Here is a 13104-nt window from a genome sequence, read left to right as displayed (position 1 = left end):
CTCTCAGACCCCTGCAGATGTACAAACAGTTCAGAGGAACATCCGACGAGCTCCTGCTGACAAATTTCATTCGGATTACATCGCTACATTAATTTTAAAAGGCCGTTTCTCTCAACCAAGCAACTCTATGCGTTGGTACTAAAAAGTACAATTTTAGTGTAATGCTTCATAATGTTTACTCATAAAGTTTTGACTGGAACAGGTTGAAATTGCTGAAATTGCCAATGTAAATCATTTTGGTTTCTGCAGTGCCTAAGCATAAAGACATTTTTACACAACATGATGACACTTAATTTAACTTTTCCAAGAACAATCTTTAATCATCCAGGGCCATTGATTTATTTCTTAAACCATCTGGTTCACTTTAACTATCTGGTCCAGTTCACTCATTAAAGGAGTAGTTCACCCAAAAACAAAAATACTGTCATAATTTTTTCTCATTTTGTTACACACCTGTATAGACGGTTTTAGCAGTAACAACATAAACAAGCGGCTTTCGTGGTCAACACGTAACTTCCGGTAAACTCTGCTAAGAATAAATAACAACAAAATACTTTAAACAGAGTTTATTTATATAACAAGCAAAATAAACAACACGTAGATTACCTAGGAAACCAAAACATTTGTTATTTTCAACGAGGTATTTGTTCAAGAGTTCAGTTTAGCAACTAGTCAGACCATTAAAAAAACTGAAACCGGAAGTAAAGTTCGGACCAGACGCGTAATTGTGTCATCGCACGTGCGTCTGATGAAACCGTCTATGGAGACATAGCGCAGATATGCTAATTTGAAAACCACGCCCACCGGGGGAAAACAATCCAACCGTCTCCATTGACTTTGTATTGCGAGAGGCCCCTCCTTGTCATTTCTTGCTTATAACAAAAAACAGAATAATGCCTAAAAGTTGCTGTGTGACAATATGTAGTCACAAGCCAAAAAAAAAACAGAAATAAGTTTTTATAAGCTGTCGAGCCAAACTCAGCCTTTAAGCTTGCCTGTTTCCACTTTTGTGTCTTTAAACGCTCGTTTTTTGGGGGGGTCGACAGCTTATAAAAACGTATTTACCGATGAAACTTAAATCAGAATAATGCCTAAAAGCTGCTGTGTGACAAAATGTACAGCCAAATAACCCAGAAATACGTTTTTATAAGATGTCGAGTTTTAAAACTCTTTAAAACCTTTAAGGAGAAAAAAGTGGATCGCCGACTACGTTTCCCCCTAGTGGGCGCAGTTCTACTAAAAGTAGTACTATGAAAAGTTGCCTGTTTCCACTTTTGTGTCTTTAAACGCTCGTTTTTTTGTTTTTTTTTGGGGGGGGGGGGGGTCGATAGCGTATAAAAACGTATTTACCGATAAAACTTAAAAACAGAATAATGCCTAAAAGCTGCTGTGTGACAAGATGTACAGCCAAATAACCCAGAAATAAGTTTTTAATGTTGAGTCGTAAAACTCAGCCTTTAAGGAGAAAAAAGTGGATCGCCGACTACGTTTCCCCCTAGTTGGTGCAGTTCTACTAAAAGTAGTACTATGAAAAGTTGCCTGTTTCCACTTTTGTGTCTTTAAACGCTCGTTTTTTGGGGTCGACAGCTTATAAAAACTTATTTCAGTTTTTTTTTTGCTTGTTAGCTCTACATCCTGTCACACAGCAGCTTTTAGGCATTATTCTGTTTTTTGTTATAAGCCAGAAATGACAAGGAGGCAGCCTCTTGCAATACAAAGTCAATGGAGACGGATGGAGTGTTTTCCCCAGGGTGGGCGTGGTTTTCAGGTTATGACGCGCTGCGCTCTGGCTCTTTACATGTCTTTGTTTTGATGAACACAAAGAAAGATATTTTGAAGAATGTTTGTAAATAAACTGATCATGAGCCCCATTCATTTCCATGAAAAAGAATACCATGGAAGTGAATGGTGCTCATGGATGTTAGGTTACAAACATTCCTCAAAAAGAAATTTATACAGATTTGTAACAACATTAGAGTGAGTAAATGATGACACAATTTTCATTTTTAGGTGAAATATCCCTTTAACTATGAAAAGTCAATATAGGTGTATCACACATATATACTGCATATAAAAATAGCTTTGTAGACACTTGTTGTGTGCTCCTTAGAAAACATGTCAAATGCTTTCTCATTTGTAAGGTAAATTTAATATTTTTATTATTATTTCACAGCATTTTTTTGTGAAATAAATGTTTTCTTGTATTGTGTTTCTTTAAAATAAATCTGGCTCAAAGGTTTTTTTTTTTTTTTACATTTTACGTCCAAATAAAGCTTAATACGGCCATTGTTGCTTTAAAATAACTTCACGGTCGACAGTGGTTGTGAATGGGTTACAGAGGTCTTGCACCGTCCGGAAATGACGTTAACCAATCACAGCGCCCTGCATAAGCCAGACGCGTCTGACGTCAGCGTGCGTCGTGTGGGGATTGGAATGCTACAATGTAACAGTCGGAACTGGAAGCTCGCGGATTAAAGTGCTGGAATGTATCATTCGCGTCAGATACGCGCTTTCAGGGTAACACGAGGAATGAAACCTTGACGATTTGTTGTTTTATTTTTAGACAACTCTATATAAACGCAGGGTTACAAAGGCAGCCAACCTTCGCGCGTCAACATTGTGGATTTATCAAAGCAAAATATGTAAGAATACACGAATTTGTCGGGATTTCGTGTTTTGGGAACTTTCTACTCAAAAGCCACACGCATATGAGATGTCACCGATCTCCAGTCTATCCTTGGTAATGGACATTAACCATCTATATCTGACATCTGAATGCTGCTGCTTGTAAATTCTCCAGACTGGATTTCGAAAACACTTCTTTTGAAGTACTTTCTGATGGATCGCGTATGTCAGCAGTTTGGATCAACATTTCTAATATGATAATACCAGGCACGAGAGAGGACAGAGCAAGATCCATATAAAGGGTTTAGTTTAAATCGCCCACATGCGCTGGATTTGGGATTGGAATCAGAAGGTGGAAGTTGAGAGCATCAAATCCCTGCAGGTTTGTGGAAGATGCTGTCAAGCTGGAGTTAAGATCTTTGGATTCATCAGCAAACACCTCCATCTGGTTCAAAGGACACATGCAGGCCAAACAACGCTATTTATTTCTCTTCTCCGCAGGCTTATGCATCATTCTGCTTTTTTACCTGCAAGGACCAGCATTCAGGAGTCCAGAAAGACGGGATGACAACCATTCACTCTGGCCCCACTTCTCAGGTCCTCTACGAGCATTCATTCCCTGGGACCAGACCGAGACGAAAGACTATAACATCCGCACATCTCCGAGAAACAAGAGAGATGACAGCCCGGGAGTTTACAAGTGCAGAATGGACTCTTGCTTTAATTTCTCCTTGTGCAAAAGGAATGGCTTCAAAGTTTACGTTTACCCTCAACAAAAGGGCGAGAAGATCTCAGAAAGCTACCAGAATATTTTATCCTCCATTGAGGCGTCCAGGTTCTACACATCTGACCCGGCTCAAGCTTGCCTCTTTGTTTTGAACTTAGACACCCTGGACAGAGACCAGCTGTCTCCACAGTATATACACAACCTCAAAACCAAGATCCAGAACTCGAACCTGTGGAATAACGGGATGAACCATCTCATATTTAACCTGTACTCTGGGACGTGGCCTGATTATACAGAGGATTTGGGTTTTGATATCGGCCAAGCCATGTTGGCCAAAGCCAGCATCAGTACGGAAAACTTCAGACCCAATTTTGACATCTCCATCCCCTTATTCTCCAAAGATCACCCCAGGACCGGAGGTGAAAGGGGGTATTTGAAATATAACACAATCCCTCCCTTTAGGAAGTATATGCTGGTTTTTAAAGGCAAGCGCTATTTGACTGGGATTGGGTCTGATACCAGGAATGCCCTGTATCACATCCATAATGCAGAAGATGTGGTTCTGCTCACCACATGCAAACATGGGAAAGACTGGCAAAAGCACAAAGACGCTCGCTGCGACAGGGATAATGCAGAATATGACAAGTAAGTAAATAAAATGTTCTCCTTTGCTCAGATCATTGAATGTATTAAAGGTTATTCTTGAGTAGACACTTAAATATCATTGCATTAGATAAAAGTTTATTTATTAATTTAAAAAAATCAATCACACTTTTCAAGCAAGACTTTTCAGACAAAAATTAAAAAGATATATGATGATATTAAGAAGTTTTTTTATTTTATTTAATGCAATGATGTTTATATATTTATATTTATACCATGGGTCTGTTGAATGCTTTATTCTGATTGGTTTAGAAAATTTACCATGGGTATGCATTATTTTTCTGTAAAACACACACCTAGCCTGCCAAATGTCTTAAAATAACCACCAGAGCAATGTTTGAGGTAACCGTGGTATAATTGAAATAACACACTTCGGCCCTTTGAATTATGTAAGGAATCGTTGACAACAAGGTATAAGCAGAATATTTCACCCCGGTCCTTTGAATTATTCAGAAATAATGCACACCCAAGGTTGTAATGTGGCACAACGCGAAGCGGAGTGCATTATTTTCAAATTATTCAAAAGACCGGAGTCAATTATTCTGCTTATACCACGGTTACCTCAAACATTGCTCTGGTGGTTATTTTAAGACATTTGAAATGTTAGGTGTGCGTTTTACAAAAAATTATGAACACCCGTGGAACATTTCTCAACCAATTAAAATAAAGCATTCACAGACCCATGTTATAAGTAAGGAATAATTGATGAGATGCCTTTTGAATTATTTGAAAATAAAGCACACCCAAGGTGGTAATGTGGCATGACACGAAGCGAGTGCTGTTACATCGCGGATGTGCATTATTTTTAATTATACCACGGGTCTGTTGAATGCTGTATTCTGATTGGTTGAGAAATGTTCCGTGGGTATGCATTATTTTGTGATAATCGCACACCTAACTTGTAAAATGTCTTAAAAATAGGCACCAGAGCAATGTTTGTGGGGATGTGGTATAAGAGGAATAATTTACTCCGGTCCTTTGAATTATAAGAAAATAATGCACACCTGCGTTGTAACGGCACTGTGCTTCGTGTCGTGCCGCAGCATTATAACCTTGGGTGTGCATTATTTTCTAATAATTCATCAATTATTCCTTACATAATTCAAAAGACTGGAGTCAATTATTCTGCTATACCACATTACCACAAACATTGCTCTGGTGGTTATTTTAAGACATTTGACAGGTTGGGTGTGCGTTTTACAAAAAAATTATGAACACCCGTGGAACATTTCTCAGCCAATCAGAACAAAGCATTCAACAGCCCTGTGTTATAACTGAAAATAATGCACACCCACGATGTAACGGCACATGATTATTTTCTAATAATTCAATGTTCCGTAATCAAATAATTTTTATATCCCTACAAAAGAATTAATCTTTTATCTTGCCTTCAGTTTATTTCATGTTAGCATGCTTTCAAACAATAGAAACAATGCTAGTTTCTTAATGCAATGAATTTTTTAAAACTCTTAAGCTGCTGCTTATCATAATAGCATCATTTCAAATCTAAAGTGGAGTGCAGATGAAAAAAACATATCTAGGTTTAATGCGGTAGGATGTATCATTACTCAGTTGAGAGCAAAAGCTTTCAATGTTTATGACATAACCCCCAACCCTCTTGAAATATCGCCAGTTCACACAACAGATTCCAATAGCTTGGAAATGTTTTGCCAGTAAATCTCTCTCTCTTTCTGTGCTTGGTTTAGTGCTTGTTTTATCATCTACATTTTTAAAATGTTTATTTGTGTATTCGATCGCCAAATGTCTGAGTTTTTCCCCCTTGCTTGCCCTTTGATCGGAGAGACAGGTGTTAAGAAGTCCAACTCTTGCATCCTCATTGTTTTGCCTTTAACCGTGTTAAATAAACAGTCAGCTCCATCTGTGGCGCAGGGGCCTCGGGTCCCGGTTTCCCGCTGTGTGTGTTTTTCTGGTGCTGTCGGTGAGACGGGGCCGGGAGGATCTCTGATGGATTAGTGGCAACAATGTCCCCGGTGCCAGCGTGGGGGAAGCAGCTTTGCCTCTGTTTGAGCGGATGATTCCCAGATCCCACACCATCATCCTAAAATGTCTGTGTCCCCTGTGACCCTTGACTCTCCAGTGTGACCTTAGGGTCAACCCGCATACTGACAGTCTGTTCTGGGTGACTAAATAAGACATTTGCATGCCAATCATTATCGTTAATGATGCCATCATACCGAAATACAGCTGTGCACATTGTTATAATAATATTAGCATTTGTATACTGTGTGATGAGCAGTTTTTGTTTTACTGAATGCATTTCTTAGTTCTGATGTGAAAGTCTAGATGTGTTGGCTTTGAAAATAGTGACATAGTGATGAACGGTGTTTCTTTCTTCAAATTTTTAATATCCAGAAGGCAAATGTTGGATAAACTGGTATTGTTAATGATGACAAATGTTCATCATGTGTTGTGATTATGGCTGCAAAAGTTTTAGTGGTTCAGTGTGTGTGTGTGTGTGTGTGTGTGTGATACAAAGCTTTTCTTATGTCAGGTAAGGTTTGTTGAATTATGCTGAGGACAGGCAACATTTTGAGTATAACAATTAGTTTTTTTATGCACACTCCACCAAAAGGGTTCCCACGAATCCTTGAAATCCTTACGTTTTTGAAAAAAAAAATTCAAGGCTTCGGGAAGTTAAAAATAAGCTTACTTAGATACCGGTCATTGAAAGTGCTTGAATCTATTTTGTGCAAAAAGTTTTCTGGAAAAATCCACATTATTACGTAGGATGACATCATAAAAAATATTTTTTTAGCGCACATGCTAAACTGTTAGTTTTGAATGTTTATATCTTCTGTATGCGAATTTAGATCCATACAAAAATGCTTTTTTGCATAGTTGTGTTTGACACATGAAAACTGTAACAATGTAACTTACAATGTAACGGGATGTAACCTTGCTCTCGCTTGAAATGTGTCCCCACATTAAGTCCTTGAATTTTAGGTTATTGGACCTGGAAAGTCCTTGAAATGTCCTTGAAAGCTCTCGCGTATGTGTAAAAATTGAACTTTAATGTCATGCACTTAGTTTTGAGAGGATCTTGCTGCCTAATTTCTTGATGGCCAATTTAGCTTTGATCACAAAAGTTCATACATTTTATAAACCGCCCATAACATCTCAAAGGATATCCCAAAAGAATTTCTAAATTTGGGGATTAATTAATTTAGCACACTTGCATGTGATAGTTTAGAAAAATATGATGTATTACCACCGAATGCTTTTTGTTTTCGTTTTCTGCTGTAAGGTCTTCTCACACACTCACGCCTGGGATGGACGGATGCTAAAGTTGTTGAACATGACCGATCTTGTGAATGTGAAATGCTGACGGCTGTGGCGCTGAATAATTGATCAGCTGTGTTTTATTCATGTTATGTTTTTTATCATTGGAAAATTTCAGCGTGATCATGTATTTTTCATTAGCACATTAGTATTCAAGATCTTTGTATGAAAGATTACAGATCAGTGGCCTGAGATGACCAAAGCTGGAAAGTATGTAGATGTTGTTTAAACCATTCTCGTGCATTATGTCCCACATATCTTGCTAAGTTACAAAACTTGCTAAACAGTTGTACAGCTGACAAGCTGTATGATGTTTTATTTTATTAATTTTTTTTTTAAAGAAGAATGAATTTCTTCTTCAAATTCATCCTCTTCAAATACCATCACTGAAGATACAGACAAATCTATAAAGTATATTTCATTAATAGTCTCTTAGCCAGTTGTTGTATTAGTAACTAGTTAAGCAGCCAATTATTCTGACCCCCCCTCCATCATGAGCATTAAAACATGAAAAAACCAAACCAAAAATTACTTTGTTCCCCATGTTTAACATTTAAAACAAGGGTAGAAACCGTAAACTTGTACCATTATGTTTGATGAACGTATTGTTTTTATTCTTATGCAAAAAAAAAAATTCAAATGCTAGGTGTAGGGGTGGGCGATAAACCGGTAGACAAAATTAACCGGTAGAAATTTGTCAACCGGTAGAGATTTTGGACTATCGTTTCTATCGAGGTTACGTGCCCACGTCACGCTCCTGTGCGTGTGGTCGCGAAAACGTAACGTTTGTACACGTATTTAAGCACTGCAGTTTTAAAACAAGTTATTTTAAGCCATTGAAACACAGACAACAGATCTGTATGCGTGCGTTCTTTCTGTGTGTCAGGAGCGGACAAGTCGCGCAACCGCTGCTCTTTCTGTCTGTGAGGAGCGCGCAAGTCGCGCAACCTCTGCTTATTAAGCTCGTGAGCATTTTTCCCGCTTTATTGGCCTTAAATACACATATGCGTCAAAATTCCCGTCTTTGCAAGCATCATCATAAACACGACCAGTAAGGTCTTAAGAGAAAGTAAACAGCTAAAAGAGAAAGCGCATGTGTAACAGTGTATTGGATCCGGACTTTGGTCTTAAAGGGGAAGTTACCTAATTTTGCTCCTGTCTGTCATTCGTGTTAATCAAACAGCATTGAGAAAAAAATCTCTCACTGCTCCTGATTAAATCACTTTTCTACCTTAAATAAAAATATATATAGGCCTATACATACATGCATAATTATTTATTATCATTCTTATTGACTGTGTATCTTCAGAGAGCTTGAGTTTTGTTTGTTTTTATCTTCTTTCTATGCTTGTATATGTTTTTTGTGAGAATTATGAACATTTCTATGGTATTAAAGATTTAAACCTTATTAAAACATAAAAAACTCTACCGTGATACATATCGTTACCATGATATAAAATTAATCCTATCGTGATAGAAGATTTTGGTCATATCGCCCACCCCTAGCTAGGTGTTGTGATTTTGCATTAAGATCATAAACAGTAATAGGGCCCAATGAAATTCGATTTGTTTTTTTCCTAAATTCCATTTCATTTATTTTCCAATTCTGTTTTTCATTTTTCTGCTTTAAATTAGGGAGGGAACCGAATAAAAAACGGTTCTGTTTTTTTAACACTTTCCTCGCTATTGACGAGTTTATTAAAAGAAAACGCTTCCCTGTCAATGACGAGTTTTTCCCGCAAACCGTATTACCGCTATAATCCACCAAATGATGCTCTTACACAACTTATACAACCTGAAAGCAACCTCTCACATCAAACAGTTTAAACTCTGTGTATGTTTTGATCATTGCTCTGAATCGGATTTCATAAAAAACACATTTATCTCAGCTTTTTCTCAAAATTTTGTCTTTTGAAGAAACCTGCCCATATTTGAGAGGTGATAAAAAGAAATCCAATGAAGGTAGGATGAAACAGGTTTTTTGTTAAAAAGCAGAGGGTCTGTTTTTTCATTTGATATATTATATATTTTAAAAAAAAATTTCTGAAAGGCATTAAACTTTTGTGAAAATAATGAAAAATGCTGGTGCTGGTTGGCAACTTTTTTTTTAAACGCTGGCGGGAAAAGAGTTAAAAAGGAATCGGAACTGCATGTAATTCTTAAGTTTCGGTTCTAAAAGCGGTTCTGATGCAATGCAGCACTGGAAGTGGTCACTTTAAATAGCCTTTTCTTACCTCATGAATATTAATTGCGCTGCTCCAGTATGCTTTGTATACTTAGTGTTAAGCAGTCTTAAAGAAATTTAAAAAGTCTATATTTATTTCCAAAGGTATTACAATTAAGCAAAGTGTAACACGTAAAATTGTATATCCTGCAAAGCCGGATGTTCAAGTAATATGACAAACACTGGCTCCAGAACGCCATAAATCTCAAATTATGCAGTGTTTTCAAATGTTTGAGAACTACACTGAAAAAATTATTAATTCGATTTACTAAATTTTTTAAGGTAAGTAGTTGCAATTAAAGCAACACTATGTAGTTTCCAAGTAAAAATGACTTACAGCTCCCCCATGTGGTTGAAAAGCGCAACAGTGCCTGGTATCAGACACTCTTCTGCAAGCAGGGGGAGGGGCGGGGCTGTGTTTCCTACCCTCACCGCCACTTTCAGAGTGTGCTTGTAGCAGCTAGGAGGCTGCTCAGGTTGCAGAAACAGTACAATTTGTCCAGTTAAAAGTTGTTCTATCACTGAAATAATTTTAGAGACATTATTTAAAGGTAATAAAACTACATAGTGTTGCTTTAAAATAAAAAAAAACAAAAACGTGAGGCAATGTTTGCCATTGTTTGCAATGCATGACGAGAAACGTACGTACTTCTCTTTACATCCAACATTGCACAAAAGGAAAATGTTTCCGCACATTTCTGTCATTTTGTTTGCAGATAATGAAACATGTCAAAAAACTTGAAAATGAGTTATGATGGGTTTAAAAATTACTGAATCCAAAATTTGTCAAATTCTGTGACATTTCGTGTAATCCCATTTGTATGCTTGGATACCGTGATTTCCTCCATGTTTTAGGCATTGTTAAAATCATTGGGTCCTACATCAACTAGAGTTAATTTTTTTCAAAAGACAGGGATTTGGGATTTGTTGCCATAAGACTCAGCACTTTTCCACCGTCAGGCCAAACGGTAAGGAATGCTTATAGTTATGAGTCTAGTTTCGCACAGCACGAATACAAATGGCTATTGGCCCAGAATTCATAAAATTGTTGTCTGATGCATGTAGTGTTGTCATTGCACAGGATTGGACGTTTCCGATGGTTGGTCATGTACCTTGAGCATTTTTTCTGAGAGGGTTTTCTATCAGCAAGCTGCACTGCTATCCCAAAGATTGTTGGTTTAAATCCTACAGTAGGAAGAGTAGATTCTGTTGTTTACTTTGAATGGAAAGCATCTAATGAATGACAAACAGCAATAAGCCGAAGGTTTTGTGTTTAATCCTCATCTTATTTTGCATATCATTTGTTTTTACTGTACAGTTCCTCATCTCTCTACGTGTAACAGCACAAATGTGTTGGCTTGCATCTCTGTGCAGCTGAGCCAGAGAGGTGGATTAACTCTCTCTATAAATACATCTCACCGCTCGCTCGACGTCACGTCATACGGCCTGCATGTGTCTATCTCCTCTATTCTTAATTACAAGCGTGACGTGAGCTGTGAGGTTTATGATTCAGTCTCTCGCTGGCTGGACGTTTAGAGCCGACACTGCCGGCTGTGGTCAGGAATTTTAATGCTGTATTTATACCGTAGTAAAACAGTTTCTGAACGCTAATAAATAGTCAGATTTAGTTATAGATTCAAATGTATTGTTATTGAGTACAAGTACACGACCAATAATTAGCAATTAGCAACTAATCATAATGGCAAACAGCAGCTACATAGTATATAAATTCATATAATCCATAGGCATTTACATTGAGCTGCAGTCTGCTTCTCTGCCTACCTCTCTCTCTTTATATTTATACTAAAGACTATTTAATGGATTGTTGAGTTATGATGTTGTGAAGCAGACTCCAGCTCAATGTAAATGACTATGTATAAAAGGTGCAGCCAGATATAAGACTAAACATAATTTTTTTACAGTCAGGTTCAGGCCCGGCGGCACAGGGGGCAAAGGGGGGCGTGGCCCCCCAGAAAGAATTTGTGCACTCTCAGTTTTCTTATCAGACATAATTAAATTGGAGAGGTAATTTCACTCATATACTTTAATATAACAATTTCGTTAATAGCATGTATAACTATATTTATACAATGACTGCAACTATCTATTCTTAGACAAATGGCTTCGGCACGCAAATATAAAACGAGCACATTTTAATTAAACAAAACATTAAAGCTCCCGTTCTTTCTGTGATTTTGAAGCTTTGATTGTGTTTATAGTTTGCAATATAACATGTATTCATGTTTCACATGTAAAAAACGCGGTAGTTTTCACACAGTTTACTTATTGCGCTGTTTTCACGGTCTTCAAAGCGGGCTGATGTGTCGTCTTTTCCTATGATAATGACAGCGACAACAACATTACTAACTCGTGCAATTTGCATTTAAGAAACCGTGCAGGCTGAAACATCAAGGAAACACAACCTATGTTACTGATAGGGCTGCAACGATTAATTGTGTGTCCCATTAAAAAGGCCTCTGAAATCAGTTTTGAATCGATTCTGTGTTTTTTGCCGTGTACTACGTCATTTGGTCAGTAGGAAGTCTCAATCTAAAATCATTGTGAGTCAGAGTCATTTATAAAGTGCATTTAAAAAAGCAACACTCATTAAACACAATCATTCAAAATATTCTTTATTATCATGAAAATACCTGAAACAATTTAAAGAACAGCGATATAAATATTCATATAGACATTTCCTGAAATAGTGTTTTGTAATGCTATCTTCTGTGGCACAAAGGGAGTTTCTGAACGAGAGCGCCCACTGGCTTGGGGATATGCCGGGATTTCACCGTAATTCATTCAAATTTATTCCTTTGCCCAATAATTCGCCTGAGATTAGGTAAGAGGTAACAGAGTTAATTCATGATTATCATGTTTATTAAGATTATGACATGTAAAAGTAAACGTTGAACGTGTATAGGCATAATACAGGCAATAATAGGTAGTCTTAATAAATGAAAAGGAGCAGGATATCAGTTATATTAAGGTATATTGTGGAGTCCCCCAAGGAATTAAAATACCCCCCCCCCCCAGTTATGCCATCCTGGCGCATCAGGTTTGATTCATGTAGCTTTCCAGGTTAGTTTCTTAGCTGATTATTCACTTATTGAAAACCGGTTTATCTTCTGAAACCCAAGCAAGGCCTTGTTGATTTATTTACCTCATTTTATGCTTGCAGTGATTTGGGTCAGTTTAAATTGAACATTGATTTATTTTACATCCTAGTCTTTAAATTGAGCTTATCAGGGTACAGATTTATTTTTACATGACAGGAAAACATTAAAAATTGTACATGTCTTCCCCGTTTTCCATTGGTCAGACAAACTGGTAGTCCCACTTTTGACACATGCTGTTGGTTGGGCAATATGTTGGTGTGTTTTCTGTGTGACTGTCATATGTTTGAATGAGGATTGCCAAGTGTCCCGTATTAGCCAGGATCCCATTTTATTTGACTGCTACCATGATCTAACCAGTGACTGATACAACAGGCTTGTTTGACCTCATGCGACGCCACAAGAACCGAGAGGCCGATAAAATTTAAATCCCAGAGGAGACTGCTATC

General features: G+C 37.4%; 1 protein-coding gene across 1 annotated transcript in view; it reads left to right on the top strand.

Annotated features, from left to right (window-relative positions):
* Positions 1-2417: 2417 nt before the first annotated feature.
* The window catches only part of ext1a (exostosin glycosyltransferase 1a), a 73381-nt gene continuing 62694 nt past the window's right edge, over positions 2418-13104 (top strand). Inside the window, exon 1 of the mRNA XM_065298896.2 lies at positions 2418-3997. Within this exon, the coding sequence (XP_065154968.1) occupies positions 3087-3997 (911 nt within the window). The 5' untranslated portion in view covers positions 2418-3086. The remainder of the gene's footprint in view (positions 3998-13104) is intronic.

The sequence above is a fragment of the Paramisgurnus dabryanus genome, chromosome 13 (assembly GCF_030506205.2).
Source record: "Paramisgurnus dabryanus chromosome 13, PD_genome_1.1, whole genome shotgun sequence".
NCBI lineage: Eukaryota > Metazoa > Chordata > Actinopteri > Cypriniformes > Cobitidae > Paramisgurnus > Paramisgurnus dabryanus.
Note: the sequence above shows the minus strand (reverse complement) of the source record. Positions and strands in the feature narration are given on the sequence as shown.